Genomic DNA, 21,138 nt, shown 5'->3' on the forward strand with positions numbered 1-21,138 from the left:
CCGGCGGGAGGCGGAGCAGCCCCGAGCCCGCCCCTCCCGCGCACCTTTTCCTCCCTTTCCACCCCAAAAAAAGCCGGGTCGGACGCGGCTGCGAAGGCCGGAGAGAGGAGGCAGAGGCGGTGAGCACAGCACAGACTGGGGTTGCTTTATCGGAGCCGAGGACAGATAGCATCGATTTACAGTTCTCCGGAAAAAGGTCTCCCCGAAGAGGGGGGGTGGGGGAAAAGAACCAACTCCAAACAACCAAGAACAAGAGCCATAATGACTTGAACCCCCCCAAAAATGAAGAGAAACGTGACAACACCCACGGGTTGGCATCAGCTCCGGGCCGCCAGCCCCCCGGCCCCCCCACTTCGATACATTCATTACATGTTGCACGCGCGGAGCGGCCACAGAAAACGAGGGGGAATATGAACATCCAGTAGAACATACTCGAGTCTAATGTAGACATCAGCAGAAAGGAAAAATCAGACACAATCCGTACGCCTGAGCCGTGGCTTCTGCCTTGTCCTTTTCAGCAAGAGCTGGAGCACAAGAGTGGCTGGCAATGAGGGGGAACGCCAGGCCGTGCCATGCTTTGGGAAGGAGCCAGGGTGATGGAGCCAACCCTGCTGTGCCTGGGCCAGCACCTACGAGCGCTCTGGTTTTGCTGAGAAACTTCCCAAAGTGGGGTTTCTGTATGTGCAGCCGAGCCACTCACTGCAGGGCAACAGCAGCTAAAAGCTGGATCCCTGGTGTGAATGTTCAGGGCTCTACACCTTGGTTTGTCCCACCTCTGCTCTGCCCTACACAGCCCTTACAAGCACTTGATGGCAAGCAGAGAGATGCCAGTTTTCTCTTGCCAAACCCACATCTGGCAGGCAGCAATTTGGCAAGAGCCCAAGGTGAAAGCTCACCAGCAACCTCAGCACCAGGCGATGGTCAGGACATGTCCCACAGGGCTGAGAGTCCCAGCTGGGATGATGGGGATGAAGAAGAGCAGCAGCAAACAGAGCTACATGGGAACCTGCTGTCTCACAGGACTGCCCTGCTCCAGTCTCGGGGGACGAAACAAGACATGGTCCCTCTGTTTAACAGCAGGGAGAGGGGTAGAGCAGGCACAGCACCCACCAGGGAGCTGCTGGGTCACCAGAAAAAGTCCTGACAAAGTACAGACTACTTAGGTTCCAGATGAGCTGGAGGGACGTTCAGACCAAGGACTGGTGGTGGTTGTCTTCCCCAAAAAAGGGTCAGTGCTCTTTCCTGTGGGTGCAACCTTGTCCTGCCCTCCTCTGACCCTGCAGGTCCTGCAAAGGCAGCACTGACCACAGCTGGAACCCTCCCGAACTCCCCAGGGCTCTCATGTTGCAGCACAGTGCAGGGAGGTGAGCACAGAGCAAGCTTTAAATTCCCAGGTCTTTTTAGCCTCCATGGGAAACGGAGGGTGAGCAGTTCTCCAGCACTGAGTGTGTGCAAGCCTGGAAAGGGGCATTTTCCATTTCAGATCTGCATTTCCCTACAGGAAGGTTTATCCTGTGCCCTTATGCTGACAAAGCTGCTCTGAGCCCTTTGCATGTTCTCTCACAGGCCCAACCCTTTGTGTCCAAACCTGGTAGCTCCAAAAGGCTCAGTGACAGAGGACTACACAGGGATTGTCTCAGAAAAGCCAGAATGCTTGAGGAAAGATGATGCTTGAAATGAACATGCTGAAAAAGGTCTTGGTTTCCCTACATCTCTTGGGACCAAGTGCAGCTCCAGCTTGCAAAGTTCATTCACTGAGACACTCCATGAAGGTGGGGCTCAGATGCTCCCTGCACAGAGGCCAAGCAGCTTTGGAGACCCCCAAAACGAGGGTAAGGAATAAAGTCTCCATCAATGATGCTTAAACCATCTTAAACAAGATGCTTGTTTTTGTGTTAGCTGGAAAGTCCTGACGAGGCTAAAACCACCAGCCCATGAACAGGGTGGTACCAGCGCAGCTGGGCCTCGGGTCCAACAGCCCAAACCCAACCACCCAGGTTCCTCCCCAGAGCTGTGTTCCTCCAGCAGCACCCAAGAGCAACTCAAGATGCAGAAGGCATGTGGCTCCCTCTGCCCTCTCTATGCACAGAGGAAAAAACCCCAAAGGCTGCAGTTTTAGCATTTTGAAGCCTCTCACTTTCAGCCCAGAGGCAGGCAGTGGGTACTGCACTGCTCCTGGCTCCCCCTGCCCAGCTCCTGAGCCCCCTGTAGCACATCCCAGGCAGCTGCAGAGCTGGGTGGGACTGGCACAAGCAATGGGATGGGTTGGGAAACACTTCCCTGCCTCCTGCAGGGGCTGGCACAGAGCAATGTGTGAGCTGGGTGAACAAGCTGGCAAGTAGTGACTCAAAGGGGAGGTTCCTGAAAGACTTTTGATTGATTGATTGATTGATTATTTGGTAAATACATAAATACATCTAATGGCAGCAGCTTGCAAGATCCCCTGCACACCTTACAGCCTTCAGCACCTGCAGGCAAGGGGAGAAGTCTGGGGCCTGTACTTCTAGGCAAGAAAACTTCAATTAATGAAGATCCTCCCTCACCAAGTCCAGCACTTTGCAGAGGGCAAGAGCTTCCCACCACCCCAGTTACATTCTGGCACCTGAATTAACCCATCCTAAGTGTTGCTGTGAAAACAGAGTGGGGGGACTGAGCCCCAGGAGAAAGTTCCTACTTCCCCACTCCTCCACACAGAATTCCAAGGACAGTCTGAAGATTGTAATGACAATAAAGAGATTTTTACCCTCTTCTGAAACGAGGCTCATAAAGCACATGAATCAGACCTGGCTCCCTCTGAGCTAAAGGATTTCCTGTCTTCTCTCAGGGAGCTGAGGATGGAATTGCTGGAGTTCAGGACAACACTGTGGTGTGTGTCCTGCTGGCAGATGGATGAGCCTAGTCTGAACACTTCCCAGTGACAGCAAATCCTCTTGCCTGCAGCCCTTGAAAAGCGAACTCTCTCAAACATCCAAAGCAAGAGATTTCCAACAGCAGATGTTACCACAGGCAACATCCCAGTCACCCAACATTTTGTCCAACAGAGTCCATGAACACACCACCTCCTGGCATGATCAGGTGGCAGAGCCAGTCCTCTCCTTCTGCCTCCAGTGTGTGCAGACATGCACGCGCCTCCCTGACTGCCCTGAGGTACAGAGGATACGTGTGAACCCAATGTTTGTGACCCCCCCGAGTACTTGGGGGTCAGATACACCCATGAACATGCGAGGTGCTAAGTGGCTGCAGTAGGATGCAGTGTCCAGACAAGCCTGATGGGGCTGGGCAGAGCGGGGAGCAGGCGCAGCGGGTCCCGGGTGCACAGTTCTCCTCTGTCCGTGCTGGTCTGGAGGTGAAGCAGCTGGTCAGATGAGGCATGGGCTCCAGAGGGACTGCAGAGGGACAGGATGACACAGCAATGCAGCACACAGTGAAGGCAGAACCCATCGTGACATCCAGGAGGGCCAAGGTGACCAGGTCACTGTCGCCAGGAATCGTTGGCTTCCCCCGCGCGGTGACACAGACCAAGAGAAGTCACTAGTGATTTTTGATTCCAAGTGAATTGGCATGGCTGCTTTGGACAACTAACATGGGAGCAATTCTATTCAATGGCCTTTAATACATTGCATTTACATAGCACCTTTCATCCCAGGGTTTAAGTGCTGTAACGGAAGTGGGTACTGTGCACCCATAGCACGGGGGAAACCGAGGCACAGAGTGGTTAAGTGACTTGCCTTAGGTCACTCGGCAGAACCATGGCTGACCTGGTCAGCCTTAAACCTTGTGACTCCATCAGTTGGTTAGACCACACTGCTGCCTCAAATGAAGCCACTCTGGTCCCTGCCCTCCCCTGCAACGTGCTCCTACCAATTCCCCAGTGAGGTCTCACACTCCTTTCTGGTGCACAAACATATGACAACAAAAAAGAAGAAAGAAAGAAAAAAAAAAGTGCAGTAAACTAAATGTTTAAAAAAAGCACATTTGTGCTGTCTCTGTGCAAAGATAAAAGAAATAAATATATGATTAAAAAATTAAAAAGGTTCACAGTATCACACATGGATAGGTAGCTACAGTAGTGCATGTCTGGAAAACACTGTGTTACTACCCAGGATTCTCTACACCCAGCTGGACGTCTCCGGTGGGAGCTGCGGGTGAGTGGGTGGTTTCTTTGCTGCCCACATCTGGGATAAGTAGAAATACAGGGTTATAGTTTTGCTCCGTCCTGAAATGCAGTGCCCGGGATCCTGCAGTGCAGCAGTACTGGTGTCAGCAAGCTCTTCCCCTTCTCACTGGAACGGCTGCATCAACGAAAAGGGAACACATCGACCTGCAGAGGGAATCGCTGCTCTCTGGGGCTTCTGTGTCTGCATAGAGATTACTGCAAGAGGCGGAGAAGAGGGAGTCAACACCCGCCACCCTCCCTGTGCTCCCAGCCCAGCCAGCTCCCAGGAATCAAAACAAGCCAGGAGAGCTCAGGCTGTTTGGTTCTCATCCTCCAGCGATGACAACATGACTGGAGAATGTCAGCTCCCCAAAGCTTTCACTGCACCAAACTCTTCGGAAGGAGCCACGAGCCCTGCCGAGCAGAGCGCGTCTCTGCCCGAGGCAGCCGGGCTGTGCTGCAGCCCTGCCAGGACCCCGAGCTGTGCAGAGGGAACACAAGCTCCCACCTCGACCCACCGGGCACCCAGGACACATTTCTTGTCACTTACTGTATCGCTCTCCTCATCGGAGACAGAGTGGAGCTGAGCACTATAGTGGAGCGGGGAGTAAACCCAACTCCTCTCGTCTGTCGGCTGCCAGAGTGGCCAGAGACGGCGGGGAGAATGCAAGGAGAGCAGCAGCAGAGCAGGGAGCAAAGGAGAGAAGAGGAAAAAAATAAAAGGAGAAAATAAAAAAAAGCAGGAAACAATACAGTAAGAACAGCTGTCCACCTGGAGGGAGAGAACTGAGCTCAGTGCCAGCTCCCAGCAGAGGAGCCTTCCTCATCCTCAGTACATACCTGCTCCCAACCAGCTAGGACATGGGACAGCCAGCAGCTCACACTGGACCCTGCTCCAGCTGTAGTGAGGAATGGCAAAACTTCTCCTCTTGCAGGGACATATTTTTAGAGCTTTTGAAATGGCAGGGGAACCTCAGCTCCCTGCCATAGCATCACCCTGGCTCCAGAGACACTGAGAGATGCGGGAAGTGACGCACTGAAGGGCAGTGAAGGAGCTCTTGGTTCCTGTTGCCCATTCCCAGCTCTCAACCTCCCGTTTCCCCAGCCCTGTGTGTGCTACAAGTTGGCATCTCTGGTGTCCAGGAGGGCTTTTACAGGGAGCCCTGTGCTGGTTTGCTGTGCCTTCTCCCTTCCCTGCAGGCCAAACAGGGCAGCAGATGGGTGGGTTAGACCATGGTGGATGGTGGCCACAGAAAGGAAACAGTTATTGCCGAGAGTCTTGGAGACAGTGGGGTAATGGGAACGAGTACGACAAAGGAGGCAAAACACAACTGGGTCTTGGAAGGAATGAGGGAGAAGGGGACATGTCAAGGCAGCTGGTTATCACAGCACCACTGGGAACTGGTGTTTTGACCAAACATGCTTCTGCTGCCGACACGGCACAGAGAAGCCTGGGCAGGTTCAAGGGCCGGTGTCTACTTCCAGTGTTCCCAGGGGGGACCCACTTCCACTGCAAACAGGCTCTTTGGGCTCCAGAGCTGTTCTCAGAGAGAGGAAACTGCTCCCTTTGACTCAGCCTGGGGTTTGCAAAGGAAGAGAAACAGAACTTGGAAGAAGCCTGGGGGGGTTTCCAGCCTATGAACCAAGCATAACATCTAAGATGTACAAGAAACTACAAGAAGTCAGAGGAGCTTTGAAGCACTGGGCTCCGTGTGCTGAACCCCATCAATAATTGCAGCTCCATTAGCTGAGACCACTGGGAGGAAGGAGGGAAGAGAAACTATTGCCTGTAGCTTCTTACAGGGCTCTGCCAGAGGTGCAGGAAAGCTCATCACTGCATAAAGTCTGCCCCACATCCTGTTTTTCATCCATCCTGACTGAACCACATGTTCCTTCAGAGCCTTTTAGGAGCTCAGATGCATGCAGGGAGCTGCAAACCCAGCAGGGAGATAAAGGAGCATCCGGTGCTTGGTATTAACCCCCCCAGTGTTGGGGCAGCCAAACCCAGCCAGGAGGCAGGAGGAGCTTCTGGGAAGGGCTGCCTGTTTGCCCACAGAGGTGCAGCACTTTCATCATGCTGTCAGACAAGGCCAGGAGCATGTTTCTGTCCCTGTGACCCCATGCATCCTGCCCGATGCCTTCTCCACTGATCCCCTGCCCAGTACCAAAAAGGCAGGCACTGGAGGAAATGCCTGTGCCAAAGCTCTGAGGAACTTCCATCACCCTCTGAGGACATCAGTTCTTGGCCCGTAAATGCTCGACTGTCTCCCTACATCTTCTGGAAGAGAGGAAATCCCTCACAGAAAACCTGCAGTGAGGAGGGAGCACACGGGTGCTGTTGAGGAGGCCTGGACAGCAGAAACTATTTGGCTCTAATGAGCTGCTCACCACCTCAGCCACCAGAAAGATGACCAGTCACAAGCCTAAAGGGTTGTATTTGCAACTGGATTTTTAGCAGCTTCAAAACATCTTAATGGTTTCTTTGGAACCCCCTCTGGCTTCCTGGCCCAGGGAACCAAGCCCAAGGCTGCCTGCAAAGGCTCAGGTGACACTGCAGCCCAACTCATGGCAGGAGCTGTGCCACCAGCCTCTGGAAAAGCAGGGCAGAGCACAAGGTTCTGCCAGACCCTACAGGGAGACCCACTGGTGCAGTTTCCATAGGCTTCCTGGGTTCCTAACAGCCACCCAATCCAGAGCCACAGCATCCAGGAGGAATGGAATACGGGTCCCAGTGTTTCAAAGCTGCAGCTCTGCTCCCCTACACACCAGCAGATTCACTTACAATCCCAGAGGAACGCGAGGTGGTTCGGAGTCTGCGCTGGCGGGGAGAGTAAATCCAGTACCTCCCATCTGTGAACTGGATGGCCCCAGTGAAGTGAGAAAGGAAACAGAGGAAAACAGGATGATGTGAAAGAAAGGATGAAAGAGAAAGCAAAAAACAAAGGGCTGGGCAACTCCAGGCCTGAAGGGACCAGCGGGCAGGAAAGCCGTGCGTGGGAAGAGCAGCGCTCATGCCCTGCCACAATCTCGGCACTTTTATTCCCCTGTGGGTGAACAGGAGGATAAAGTGTTCTCCTTTCAGGGAGCAGACTTCCAAAGATCAGATCCCAGTCCCCTGGGACTTGACAAATCACCCTCTGCACACAGCATCCCTTCCCCAACCATCACCCCTGGAGGACTCCTGAGAGAGCAGCTGTGGTCTGAGCCCCGTCGCGTGCCGCTGCGGCCTCGCTTGCGCTCCAGCTCCAGTGGTTTTCCAAGCAGAGCACCCGTGGGAACCCAGATCAGCTTTTCCCTTCATCCCAGCAGTGACAAACACTCCACAGCACACGACACACATTTAATGCAAAACTGGAGGACTCAGATGGAAGTATGAAATGCTGATGAGCATTCAGTCACGTTCTCTGTGAGCACACATGGCACACAGATGGTTTCCTCTGGATAGAGATGTGCTCCTCAAGTTGGGGGGAGACCATATGCCCAGGGAGAGGGTGGAAGAGGAGCTGACCCTTGCCAGAAGACACTTGCCAGTGGAACAGGCAGTATCTGCAGGCAGTTTGCACACAGCTGCCATCCACAGGCAAAGAAAGAGCAGCCAGTTAGAGGGAGCTGTTTGCATTTTGAACAGCATGCACCAAAACCCAAACAGACAAGCTTTCAACATGGAGCTGATTCCTTCCACAGCTCCCACGAGCCTGGGAATGACTCGGCAACGAGTGAGCAGCTCTGCAGCAGAGTCACCCAAGTACAGGGAAAGGCAAATGTTGCCATTTTTAGGATAGCCTGAAGGAGCTCATCGCAAGGGCTCAGCTCATCTCCATTGCCATATAACCCAGCAGCAAGGAGTCAGAGCAGGGAGGAGTTGGGCACCTCTTTTAATGAGGTTCCAGTGCCCAGGCACGGGGAGAGCTCTCATGGGTCAGACCCTCAGCCCTGCTCTGGGAAGCCACGGGGCAGGTATGTGTTGCTAAAAACTCTCTGCTGGTCTGCAGAAGCTGCTCAGACATTGTGAGAGCTGACTGAGGAACACAGCGTCTGGCTCCACAGCACTCTGCTGCCAACCAGCAATCACCTCACTTACTCCCTGTCTCAGCACTAGATTTCCACTGCATCACCTAATGCATCTGCCTGCAGGGAAAGGAAAAGCCAGAGTTCACCAGAGCCCAAGGTCAGCCCCACTCAACCACCTCCCTTCTGGCTTAGGCCACTGCAACACGTTTGTGTTGCAGACAGGAGCACTCTCTGGCTGAGGAAGGAAGAACCTCTCAGGTGCACCTACATTCACCTTTGCTTGTCCCAGGAGTGAACACTCTGGCCTAGATAAGCCCTTCAGCACTTGTGCTGGGAAGTAGAGCAGCACACCCATGGTTACATCCACATTTAAGCCCCACTAGATGCTGTTTTAAGTTCTTCAAGGTTTAATTCAGTTCCTTGCACTCAAAAACCCATCCAGCATTAAGATCTCCACGGGAAGAGGCAAGGGGCAGACACTGCCCAGCACCGACCACTGGAAATCCAAACTGCTACAGCCTTGTCCAACCTTTCCCATCACACCCCTAACAGGCCAGGTGGAGAGGGTATCTTACAAAGTATATGTCTGTGACTGGCACATCATCTTCATCCGAGGCCTGGCTGGCTGGTTCGGAGGCCTGGCTGGCTGTCTCCACCTCTATTGTGGCTGTGGATGTTACAATGGCACAGGCTGAAGAAGCTGCCTCTCTAGAGGGGGGGAAAGAAATGAGAGAGTCTTGTCACCATCACCAGAAAAAGAGCACACATGACTGTACTATTTATTACAGAGGAGCTGAAGATGCTCTGCTGTCACATCCAGAAAGATCAGGTCAGCGCTCAGCTTCATTGAATTGTCTGGGGGAGCACCTATCCCTCCAGGAAAGCTGGTCCCCCCCAAAGTCAGCCTGCCCACACCAGGCAGGGCTCTGCAAAGCTGCTCAAAAACACTCACTCTTTGTCATCTTCTTCAGGAGCTACAATCTCAACATCACACTTGGGCTCCAGCTCAACACTGATCTGCTGAAGTTCCTCCTCAACTCGCACCTCCTCGTGTGACCTGGAAACCAAAGAGAGACAGGCCCAAAGGCTCAGCTGGGCACCAGTTATGCAGAGTCCTCAATTTTAGGTCAGCCTGAATCAGTTCCAAGTCAGCTCAGCCCCTTGCACTGCAGTCCCACAGGAGTGAGCTGTGCTGCTCTGCCCCAGCACCTGCCTGAGACTGCCAGCACTGAGCTCCTGGCACAGCCCCAGTGGCTGATTTTGGCTCAGAAGGAGCCATCAGACCTCCCAGAACTGAGGATTTGGATAACCAAAACTCTCAGGCAAAAGTCAGCCCTGTCAAATCACAGTGCTCAAGACTAATGAGGTGGGAAAACAGGACAAGAGGAAAGGGATTAATTAGTCAGTGCTGCAGAAAAGACAGGCAGGGTCAAATGGGGTACAGAAGGAAAGAGACCTCTGTCCAGAGTTAGCCCAGTGTTAGTTATCAGCTGCACAAGGGCCAAAGCCCCTGACCCCTCCCGAGCCTCCCAGCGTAACGAAGCCGCTCAAGCAGTCCAGGGTTCACGCCAGATTTATCCACCCGCTCAGGAGAGTTTGTGAGGCTTCTATTTAATACCTCAGGCTATTAAAGTAATTGCTTGTGCTAGCGTGGCTGGCTCCATAGTCCTCCTGGGAAGGAGGAGCAGGCTCTTGCCAAGCCAAGGGCACAGTCCTGGGGAAGGGCAGGCTCAGGGCTCCTGGAGCCGGCAGGCGGCACTCCTGCCCAGCCTGGGCTGGGGAACTCGCTCCTCTCCTCCTCACAGGGGTGGATCTCAGAAACCTGGAGGGAATTCCCCAGCAGATTAGAATAATGAGAGGTGTGACACATTCTTGAGCAAATTGGAAAAGGTCTTTTTTTCGCTTCAGCTCAGGAATGTAAGTTGACGCTTTAATAACTTTGTTCTTGCTTTCACCAGGGGATCATGGAGCGCTCCACGAATACACGGGTCCTGGCTCCCCTAGAAAGGGCAGCACCAGAAATAGAAAAACTAGGCAAAAAATAGCAAAGGTGGCCACACTTTTTTTTTGGGGGGGGTGGTTGTAGCTCTGGCACATCTGTGGCAGAGAGATCTACTTCTGACCAAGAGGCTCAGCTCCCTCCGCAGTCCAGGGACAGTCACTCTGTTTCCTCTGACCCATTTCTGGATGAACAGTCACCTCCTCCAGCTGCTCCCTCCTCTAGGTACCAGGGAGTCCGGGGTAATTTGGGTGAAGTCACTACATTTTCTCAAAAATGTTAATTGGAGTTAAAATCTCCAGTCTTCAGCAGTCTCACACTCTGGATTCTGCAGGAGGTGAGGTGTTCTGCAGGTCCCTGACACTGCAACAGATTCTGTGGATCAACAGCAAGAAGGTCCTCACCCCCAGTGACAGGAATTTACTATGGTTCAGTGACATGCAGCACCCAGAGGTATTTTCATTAAGAAGCACCATGGAAAGGGATTTTTTCACAGTGTATCTGGTCTGAAGCTCAGCAAATTACTAAAAGCTAGGAATGAGGGGAGATGTCTGGAAGATAAGTGTCTGCACCACCTTCCAAAGTCCTGCCTTCTTCTGAAGCACCAAACACTGACTGCAGGGAGGACATCAGCCTGTCCAGCAGCTCCTCTGCCTACAGCATATCCTGAGTCTCTGATGTGCATTCCAAAGTCTGCACCTCCAGCCCTTACAAGATGTCCTGGAAAGCTGGAGCAGAGTCACAGCAAACACAGGGTCCTTGTGCAGATCCCACTGACACAGGCAACAGGGTCATTTCTACTGATGCAAATACTTGCAAGATCATGATACGACATGAGCCTCTAAATCCAGACATCTCTGTGCAGTAGAGAATTTTTGTCCTATCTTGCCCCTAGCTCTGAGCCACCTGTCAGCACAGGAGGGGAGAAAACACCCCAAGTACCTGAGTTTCTGAAAACACTGGAAGCTAAGAAGTCTCTGGGGATTTCTCGGCCCTTAGTGCCTCACAACATCAAAGCCCTTTCCCATATTCACACCCAGGTGGCAGATGCAGAGCAGGAATGTAATGTTACTGCAATTAAAGGCTCCCTTACCCAGAAGGGGACATAAAATGACCTTCCTTGAACCCGGTGCTGGTTGGGTGGGTAAATTTGGACAACTCGGTTGTTTGCTTTCCCATCAAATAACATGGCTGATATTTAAGGCTCCTTGCAAAGCACAGAGATCTGCTTGTAACATTCCAAGATTTCCATTCAGCCCTCCAAGAGACTTTTGCACAGGGACAAACATGAGGTCTCTGAGAAGAGATGAGACACTTTTCTCACCTGCCATCCTGCCCTGAGGAGTGTGTGCGCCGCCTGCAGAAAGAAACCAGAACAGTAGAGTCTGAGGAGCAATTCAAGACAGAAATCCTCTGCTGCCCCCAAATCTACCTCCCCACCCCAGGAGGGAGATGTTCTACTTAATAGCTGACACTTCTCCCAGCAATAATTAATCCCATCAAAGCTGTGTCTGCTTGCTCCCAGGAGAGATTTAATTAAAATTGGTCATTAGCATTGCAGAGCATAGGGCAGCCTGCTGAGATCTGCAGCAAGAGGAACAGCAGCTCCAGTGGGAGCAGGGGATGAGTGTCCTCACCTGTACCTGGGCTGCTCAGAGGTCTCCGAAGGGGATCGCTCAGGAACAGAGAGAGATGTTGAAGACAGTGTGGTGGCTATGGAGGCTGTGGTAGCTTCCTCAAAGGAGGGAGGTGTGCAGGGGAGCAGATCTGGCCTGCCTGCTGGCCCGGAGTGGAGGGCAGGAGAAGATGCAGAAGAAAAAGATGAGTAGGTCAAACATCACCACCTTATCTACACCAGCCCATTGTGAGGCTGTTCCACCATCAATCTGCACACCCTCACTGGGACTGCTCACTTCAAGCCACAAACAGGCCAGAAGTTGAGCTGAGTTCACAAACACAACAGCTTCTCCCAAGGCATCCTCTAGAAGAGAGGCAGTAAGCACCATTTCCAGCAGGACAGACAGACACCACAGGAAACATCATGTCACTGGTCATCAAAGCTGGATTAAAGGCTTGAATTGCCAAGAGAAAAATATCCCAGTGAATTAAGGGATGAATGGTGTGCTCACTGCTTTGCACAGGTAGAAATCTAACCCCTATGCACTCAAGGAGCTTGTCCTTCACTGCTCCTCTGTAAATCCAGCCCACAGAAGTGATGAAAAGGCAGCACAGAACCAGGCCATTCATCTGCTTTCAGTGGCAAGATCTTGCCCCTTAGAACAGTCCAAACACTGTCACTGGAGTCCTGCAGTTCCTACCTTCCCCTCTCACCGTGTTTTTTATTTTGTTAAGGATGGAAAATTCAACTTTCTGATTGTGTTTGGGCTATAACTGCTGGTGCCAGTTGGCAGTGGCTGCCTTGCAGCAGTGACACCACTGAAAACAGTGCAGAACCACCACAGTGCTGCTAAGAAGGGACATGTTCTTTGATGCAGAGGGATCGTTTCCCCACTCAACTAACTGCTAGTGACCAAACCATAAACCCTTACCTTCTCCCCTGTCCTGGTTAAGTTTAGCACCTGCAAAGCACAGTAAGACATGCAATGAAGAGCTATCCATCGAGGAATACACATGGTTGGTGCACAGTGGGGAACTTGATGAGAGCAGGGGAAGATCCTAAGGAGCTGCTAAGGAAAAAGGGTGACCCCCTCAAGCATCGCCCGCCAGACAGAAGCGTTACCTTCATCGTCAAGCGTGGGGTAACTCCTGGCTGCACGAAGGTCATACTGGGTCTCATCCTTTTCAGAGGGAAGCTGGCTAGCTGAGAATGCAGCTGTTGGACCAACCATTTTGACAGCTAGCAAGGCACTACGCCCTTTCTTTGAGGGAGATGACTTCAGAGCTGGATGAGAAGAGTGAAAGAGAAGATGAAATTACCACCAACAACTACTGCCACACCAAGGGCACTTTTCCCTTCACAGGGAGAGGCCTCTGCTCTTGGACACACACACACAGGTGCTCTGCAAGTGCCATCTCCAAAGGGCTGAGCCTGAGTCAGGCTGCAGGGTGAGCTCCTAGGTGGGAGCCTGAGTAGACCAAAGCAAGACATGACATCCCGAGGATTTTGCAGCTCCCCAGCTTTGCTCTATATTACAGCAGAAAAACCTGCTCTGACTTCAACCCAGAAGCTCTCCACATGGACTGAAGCAGCCAGATGGAGACAAGGCTCTGCCTCTCCCAGATCACAAGGGCAACAGCTCCTGGACTAGGTACTTACAGGAATTTTTTCGAAACACCGTGTTGGTCATGAATTTGAAGAATCTCTCTGCATAAAAGCTGGGTCTGTGGACTGACACCGTGTCCTACAAAGGCAAGAAGCAATTGTTTAATTTTAAAATTATCCCTCAAGGCTGATTTTCTATAACACCCAATGCAGTCTTTTTGATTCCAACATTTAGCACTGATACAGCCTTGAAATGGAAAGGCTTAACTCAAATGATCTGATTAATGCTATAAATAAGCCTGAAGCATTGCCTTTGATTTGATTGCATTTCATTATATTCTTGCTGTAATTTTAAAATAGATTTTGGTGATTTTATTCTGCTGTAGACTTCCTGGATTTTTCAAATATTTCATGTATTACCTACATGAAATTTCTTCTGGCTTTGCTGGCTGACATTTAGAGCACACCTGGATACCTCTGCATACAACATGGACATCAAAATTCAGCCAAGAGTCTCCATTTCAAACCTTCCAAATGTTTTGCACTTTTTTGTTTAAAATACTAAAACTGAAGCTGTCTCTGCTTCTGATGGTTGACTGCTACCATGGCTTGGCATCTACACACTTCCTCTGCTTTAGTATTCAAGGGAAGCTAGGATGTGTAATGCTGAAAAACACTTTCCACATCTAAGGCTGCCCTTTTGTAAACACTCACCTGGCTGCTGCAGCAGAGAAGAGAGGAGGGAAACAGGGGAAGGGATTTATTAAGAGCTGACTGAAGGGGAAACACCCTCAGTCAAGGGAGCAAAAGCAGGTTCCCTCCACACAGACAGAAACACACAGGCCTTGTGTGTACAGCTCCTCGTGTCATGGGGAGGAGGAAGATGACAGATGGGAGCAGAGGAGGAAAGCTGGTAGCACGACAGATGAACATGTGAGGAGGTGGAGTGAGCAAGAAAACCTGACTGGGAATAAGCGGCACTAAACCGCTGTGGAGGCAGGAGAGGCAAGAACTGTTCCTTTCATCAGCTTCAACTGTGCCAGTTCAGGCACTATTAATAGCAAGGTAATCAGCACCAACCAGCATAAATGAAGCCAAGGCAGGTAATCCTGCCCAGGCATGGGCAATTCCTGCCTCTGTACAGGCACTCACCCCGTCATGGACAAGGGCCTTCCAGGTATGCTCTAGCTTCTTGATGAACCTAATTCCAGGGGAGAAGTGGAGAGAAAAAGAGACAGATTCAGGCAGATACTCTATATCTAAGCCACCTTTCATACCCCACCCGGGAGAGATCACTAGGAGAGTTGCTAGTGACTCCTCCTTCATTTGGAGTGTGGCTTTCCTCCAGCCAAGAGAGGTCAGCTGAGCACACCAGCATCTCTGCAGGCAGGTCAGGACTGCCTGGGAACCCTGCTGGGAAGGAGGAGCTGGGCTGGAAAAGGGGCAGAAAACTACCTTCCAGCCCTGGAGCCTCGCTACCCATCCTAGGCACAGAAACAGGAAACTTATTTATGAGCAACTCATTGTATCTTAGAAAAAAGGCTTTGTGTCACCAGCTGTTCTAAGGACAGGATAAAAATCCACAGCCCCTCACACCCATCGACAGCTTCAGGCAGCCTGCCTCATTATTAGACTCTCCAGGAGAGGAAATTCTTCCTGCTTTCATTCAGTATTAAAACAGATGTTAACAAACTTGAAGGACAGATGAGTGCAGTTACCTACCTGTATGACTGAAGGATATCTATTATTCCTACATGTAGCAGGAGACGCTCTCCTTTGCCATTCACTGCTGGGATTCCTCCCATCCTGCAGGTAAAACAAAACCTCAGCAAGTGCAGCCTCAAAAAGAGCAGCTGTAACACCCCTGGGACCTGCAGAAGGGTGGACAGCAGCACTGAAAAGAGTGGGTGGTCAGACACCACACAAAACCTGCAAAGGCACCCTGGGAAGTCCCCTACTGACCCAGCCTGTGACAGCAGGTGACCTGGGGTTTCCATCTGCCTTGATCACCAAACCCCAGTTATCAGGACAGGACACTTCGTGTGGCAACAGCTCTGCCTGGGTCAGGAAGCACCAGGTTGTTTTTTCTTAGCTACAGGACATTTTATTCTGGGGATCAGATTATTTCTCAGGTCTGTGTGAGCTGTCTGTCCTCTAAGAAGCAGGGTATTTCCAGTCCCACCCAGACTAATATCAATCCTGCCAAAGGAGCAGCAACCAGTAGCACCAGCACACGACCAAAGGATGCTGGTGTCGGGCAGGCCACTGCAACTAATGCTGCTACTTCAAAGAATGGAAACACTGAAGTATTATCCTGGCTCCACCATGACTCAACCTCCATCCAAACTGGAGGAAGCGGTTTCAGACAGCAACAAACAGCAAACTCCAGGGTTTATTAGCAAGCTTGGTCCACAGAGCCAGACACACAGTCACAAGAGCAACCTGCAGCCCAAGACCCAAACAATGGGCACAACACAGGACCGGTTTTGGGCAAAACCCCAACCCACAGCACCACCAGTTACTCCAGCACTTGGCTAGGTTGCTGTTTGCCAACTGCACTGGGATGGCCCCAGGATACTGTGAGGGATTCCAAAGATGAAGCAATGGAGAACTCCAAGCTCCTAGGGACAGGCTGATCCCTATTTCCACTCCAGATTCAGATGCTGAGCTTGAGCTGAGCTAGTTTCAACTCCCCATGGATTTGAAAACATGGGAGGGTGTTTAGAGGCTGTTAGAGGAGCTGACAGCCTAGACACTGGCCTAAGAAGAGAGATCACAGTGAGGCTGTGTCTTCCAGAAGTATTTCCCACCCCAGCTTCCCCTTTTCACACCCCATAACTTTCAGCACCGTAACCTCCAGGAGAGATGCTCACTCCCACAGTTCATACAGGTCTCACTAGGGTTTTACTGCTCCAGCCTCCACCTCTGCCCCTCCCAGCAGTGCACAAGAACCAGGTTTTCACCTACGTGTCATCTGTGTCTATGGACTCCCCCCGGGCAGCCCCACCCTGGATGGACTCCATGGCTGTGGAGTAAAGTGCCTTCTGCCCCACGGGACGCTTCTCATCCGATGTGCTGTGAGCTCCCTCCGACTGTCGCTCCCGTTCTTGCTGGTCTATGTTATGAACCCCAAGCAGGAGGCTGTAGTCCATGATTTTAAAACTTTCCAACACCTACAGGTCAGTATTGAGTAAGAAGAACAAGAACAAAACATCAGGGCAGCAGCTCAAATCCCAAAGCACGGAACAGCCCATTCACATTCCCACTTACAACTTCACCAAAGCCTGAACATTTCTGAACCAATATTCAACCCTGGACCTGATTGCATCCAGAGTTTGGCCATCCCACAACCAACCCAGAGGCTGAAGGACTGCAAATAACACTCTTGCACCATGTATCTGCTGCACAGTGTACAGGAAAAATGTATTTAGCCCCAAAAGTCCAGCTACGAGTGGAGCAGGCTGCCACAATTTTATGCACCAGGCAAAGGAACGCAGCCTTAGTCCTCAGAGGCTGTCATGAGATCCAACCCCACTGCTTTGCTTCCAGGGAAAAGGGCAGTGGAAGGGATTTACCCTACTTTGGGGTTAGCAGATTAGCAAGGGTCTCAATCATTTATTCTCCCTCGTGCTCGAGAGCCACTTCACTAATCTGCTCCCCTTCTTACCAGACAGTCACGTTGCAGCGTTTTCACCAATGCACTGAAGGTGTCTGCATCCAACATCAGGCCCTCGGGCATGTCTTGTATGAAGTCTAGATCCTTGTAGGTAGGGCTGGACTTTTCTTTTTCCTTCTTGGATGCCCGGCGTTTGTAGGTTGAGCCTTTCAGGTCAAATTTCAGGTGCATTTTCACCACCCGAGGCAGGATGTTGTTCATCACCACCACGCGGATGTTTTTGCCTCCTGATTGCACACAGTACAGTCCGTAGAACTTTGGCAGCAGTGTCCGTGGGTTCTGGTTTAGATTCTGCAGCAGAGGTGGGGAAAAAAAAAAGCATGGGGAAAGGTAATTTTGGGCAGAAGAATCCTGCTGTGTTCACCACAAAGCATGTTAAGAGATCCTGGAGCAGCCAGACTAGGGTTTCTTCACCTAGAGATTTTCTAAACTTTACACAAGAGCTTACTAGACATGTTTGACAAACCGTTGCATTTCAGTGGCTTTAGGACCTGTAAGTACCACCATGCCCTGAACAGAGGGAATGAGATGTACAGCACTCTCTGGGCAAATAACCAAGTCCGGAAATTCCCTGTTTTCCCCAACAACAGCAGCTCAAAAAGGGAAACGAAACCGGAAGAGAAATAAACACAGTAAGTGGGAACTTCAAGTTTAAAAATAACAGCAATCTTCATCTCTTCAGAAGTGTCAGAAATCAAGAGCTGTTCTCTGGCCCAGAATAAACCAGGGACACGGTATTTTTTTTAAACAAAACAACATCAATTTTCTCCTTTTTTTGCAGAGTTGCTTTACAAGCTGGCCAGAGAGCACGGATATCCTGCTCAGCTATCGTGTCCTTTTTTTAGGCAGCAGTATTATTAGGAATGACATGACAGGCATGATTTGCTTGTTCAGCTGTGGGAAAATTTGGAAAGGAAACAGAACATCTCTGCACGCTATGGAACAAAGGACAGAGCTCACATTCTCTGACAGACAGCAGGACCAGAGTGTGTTGAAGCTTCATGCCCCTCCTCATCTCACCTACCCAGGCAGGTGAGTGAGCCATGAGTGCAACACAGCACCAGCCACGAGCAGCAGAGGCAGAGAAGACAAAACTCAAACCACGCTTGCTTGGCTTCAAAGTAACTCAGATGAACCCTTCAACTGACCCCTGATCCTGTCACTACAGAATCTCATGCCACAAACACCCACAACCACTGGAACACTACAACAAGCAGCACGTACCTCTGCACCAAACAGGTAGGCCCAGTTTAATTTGTTACACTGGTTGCTAGCCAGGCCAACTGCAGAATTCAGGACAACAGTGCTGTTCCATTCCCACTCAAAACCCACCACCTGACTTATTATATACATTAGGCAAGACTTTTTGAAAGCTCATTCTGTCCAGGAACTTGGCTGTTGCTTGCAAAAGCAAGTGCCTGGCTGTCATTTATATACAGACACTCAAGACTCTGTCTTTCTTTGGCAAATTTTCCCCAGTAAATATTGAGAAAGGCAAGTATTTTCACAAAAACACTGCCCGGTCACAAAAATCAAATCCACTGCCTCATGCACACAGACAGGGCAGCATGAGCACTGCTTGCCATCACCCTCTGCTTGGCATCTCCATGGCAAACAAATCCCTGGGTGGTTCTAACTGAATTTCTGTGCCCTCATCTATAGAGCTGGACCCTCCACCAGCTCTGCAGGCAGACAATTCCTGGCTTACACATCAAAGCACTGGGTTTGGTTCTGATTTACTACTTGTCAACACCAGGACACACATGCAAGTCCTCTGTGTCTCAATATATTGCCTTGCTAGCCCTGAGACTCAGGCCACAACTATCAGCCAGCTGGCTGGGACCATGGGAGTCTTTACCTTGGTGCAGGACCAGCAGCAGCTGCCTTCAGAGTAATTCAGTTAAACAGCAGATATGGGAGGTACTCAGGGACAGCAGTGCTTTCCCCACAAAACCATGGTGCTTGGTTATTGCAATCAACAGCCACCCCCAAAGCCAGGCTGAGGCAGATGTGCCAAGTGAAGGAGAACCAACAAGTGCAGGGAAATGGACACCCAGAAGCACACATCTGGGAAGCCACTTCCAGGCCAGAACAAGCTATGGCACAATTATCTGTTTACCACTCAAGTTTACCCACAGAGTTTGCAAATAACTGGCAGGATTTGTGTTTCTGGGGCTGGCTTTGTGACACACTGGTAACGTTGTTCCTGTCCTGGGTGTGAGAAATCCAGGGGCAGGACATGCCCTGTGTGATGCTTTGGACAGAAAAGCTGCCATGACAAACCCAAATCAGGTCTCAGGTGCTGGGTGATACACACCATGTAGTAGCCAGGAAGGAGCTTCTGTAGGAATTCAGCTTCCTTGTGCATCACAGTTTTTATGATGAATTCATCGTCGCTGGTGACATAGAAGAGGGAGCCACTGGCACCAGGGTTTGACAGCTCTATCAGAGGCTCATTACATAAGGAATACTAGGGAGGAAAAGAAAAACAAGATGATGTTTTTAACCTCAACTCACTGCCACTGAGTTCTAGACCCTGGAGGGCTTTCCCCAGCACGCTGCCTCCTTGTGTGATTATGGGGTAGCAAAGCTTCAGTGAGAACTATTTTCATTATAGGTTGGGTCTAAGCATCGAAGCTGAAGGACAACTTGCAATTACAGACAGAGATTAGAGTCCAGAGCATCCCAATTGCTCAGAATCAAGCTAATAATCTGCTTTCAGTAACATCCAGGCTTCATAATGACATCTTATCTTTTCTCATTGTGTGTGTATCATGTTTATGTTTCTTTCAGCACACTGCTGCAAGGACAAAAGGAAAGATAGGATTTTAAGACACAAAACAGTCTGCTCAGGGTACCACCCATCCCCGTGCTGGAGGGAACACAATGCACTGGCTATTCTCAGCAGCCTCCTCTAGCCTTGTGCTCCTCTGTTACAGAGGATTTTTACAGCCACCTCTCACTCCCCTTCATCCTGGTGCAAACACATAAAACATATGAGCCCAGTTGTCCTAACAAGAAGAGGGGATCAGCTCTGGGCAGGCACAACAAGGGGCACTGCAAAGGGAGCTGAGTTGGGAGGACATTTTGAGACATCAGGATGCAAACAGGAGGTTCTCAAGTGAGGACATGGGCAGCAGCAGAAAATAAAACAAGAGGAGTAAACAATCCCGTGCACTGAGCTGCCAGGGACCAACCCTGGGGTAACTGCCCAGCTCAAGTGGGCTCAGGGCAGCACCACAACAGAGCTACCACAGCAAGAAGTAAGTGGGGAGAGGGAGGTGGGGCACGTGAGGGACATAATCAGAGCAATAAATTAAATGCTCATCATTACGTACCGAAAACAGCTCTCAGCACTGCACGGATTAATGATCCAAGACTTTATCAAGTTAATTATCTCATGCATAATTAAAGGCATTGCTGCTGTGGCAGGCAAGAGAGAAGCAGAAGCAACAAATCAAGAGCTGTGACCTTTGCAATTGAGGTAGGCTTTTTGCCTCACCCAAGTTTTGAACCGCTCATCAAATCAGCTAGCATGATCTTGGATGGCACAGATGGGAACCACTGTTACTGTCAAACCATGCAATGGCACAGATGTGTACTTGTAGATGTGAACTTGTAGCTTTTCATCTATGATTACCCCCATCTACAGCTGAAGTCACAAAAAAAAGGCTGTTACAAAAGGGGGAGGGCATGTGCTTGTTTGGATGCGTTTCCTGCCCTGGTTCAACAAATGCCCTTTTCTGAAGAGCAGGACTTCACACACGTGCAAGGGACCAAATTCAACCCCAGTGTGATCCAAGCCCTGACAGTTTGTATGACTAAGTATTTTAAAAACAGCCTTTCCAGCTCTGAGGAGCTTTCTGAGCACAAGAACAAGCTGTATTTTACTGTGTTTAAGACGATTAAAATAACCACACTCACATAGCTCTGGAGTGAGTACACCAGGAAAAATCCCCAGCTTTGTCCTCAGAGCCCCAGGGGACATTACAGGGTTGCACCCAGCAGGACACAGCTCCTTTTGCTTGTAAACACTGTACATTATTGTCACCAGCAGCAGCAGGGAGGGAACC

At 50.7% G+C, this 21,138-nt stretch overlaps 1 protein-coding gene across 6 annotated transcripts in view; it reads right to left on the minus strand.

Moving 5' to 3' along the window:
- Nucleotides 1-2,703: 2,703 nt before the first annotated feature.
- Nucleotides 2,704-21,138, minus strand: part of PIP5K1C (phosphatidylinositol-4-phosphate 5-kinase type 1 gamma) — a 49,358-nt gene continuing 30,923 nt past the window's right edge. Inside the window, exons 6-19 of one of the 6 annotated variants that reach the window (XM_051639626.1) lie at nucleotides 19,383-19,535; nucleotides 17,057-17,356; nucleotides 16,357-16,562; nucleotides 15,112-15,195; nucleotides 14,542-14,590; nucleotides 13,444-13,528; nucleotides 12,907-13,068; nucleotides 11,810-11,942; nucleotides 11,491-11,523; nucleotides 9,120-9,224; nucleotides 8,743-8,875; nucleotides 6,939-7,013; nucleotides 4,707-4,790; nucleotides 2,704-4,372 (exon numbers count right to left, since the gene is read on the minus strand). In XM_051639626.1, coding sequence (XP_051495586.1) covers nucleotides 4,370-4,372; nucleotides 4,707-4,790; nucleotides 6,939-7,013; nucleotides 8,743-8,875; nucleotides 9,120-9,224; nucleotides 11,491-11,523; nucleotides 11,810-11,942; nucleotides 12,907-13,068; nucleotides 13,444-13,528; nucleotides 14,542-14,590; nucleotides 15,112-15,195; nucleotides 16,357-16,562; nucleotides 17,057-17,356; nucleotides 19,383-19,535 — 1,605 coding nt within the window. In that variant the 3' untranslated portion in view covers nucleotides 2,704-4,369. Of the gene's footprint in view, nucleotides 4,373-4,706; nucleotides 4,791-6,938; nucleotides 7,014-7,481; nucleotides 8,285-8,742; nucleotides 8,876-9,119; nucleotides 9,225-11,490; nucleotides 11,524-11,803; nucleotides 11,943-12,906; nucleotides 13,069-13,443; nucleotides 13,529-14,541; nucleotides 14,591-15,111; nucleotides 15,196-16,356; nucleotides 16,563-17,056; nucleotides 17,357-19,382; nucleotides 19,536-21,138 lie in introns of those variants that run through there. The other 5 variants (XM_051639625.1, XM_051639627.1, XM_051639630.1 and 2 more) reach the window with 5 other exon arrangements.

Source organism: Apus apus, chromosome 24 (assembly GCF_020740795.1).
Source record: "Apus apus isolate bApuApu2 chromosome 24, bApuApu2.pri.cur, whole genome shotgun sequence".
In the NCBI taxonomy this organism is placed as follows: Eukaryota; Metazoa; Chordata; class Aves; order Apodiformes; family Apodidae; genus Apus; species Apus apus.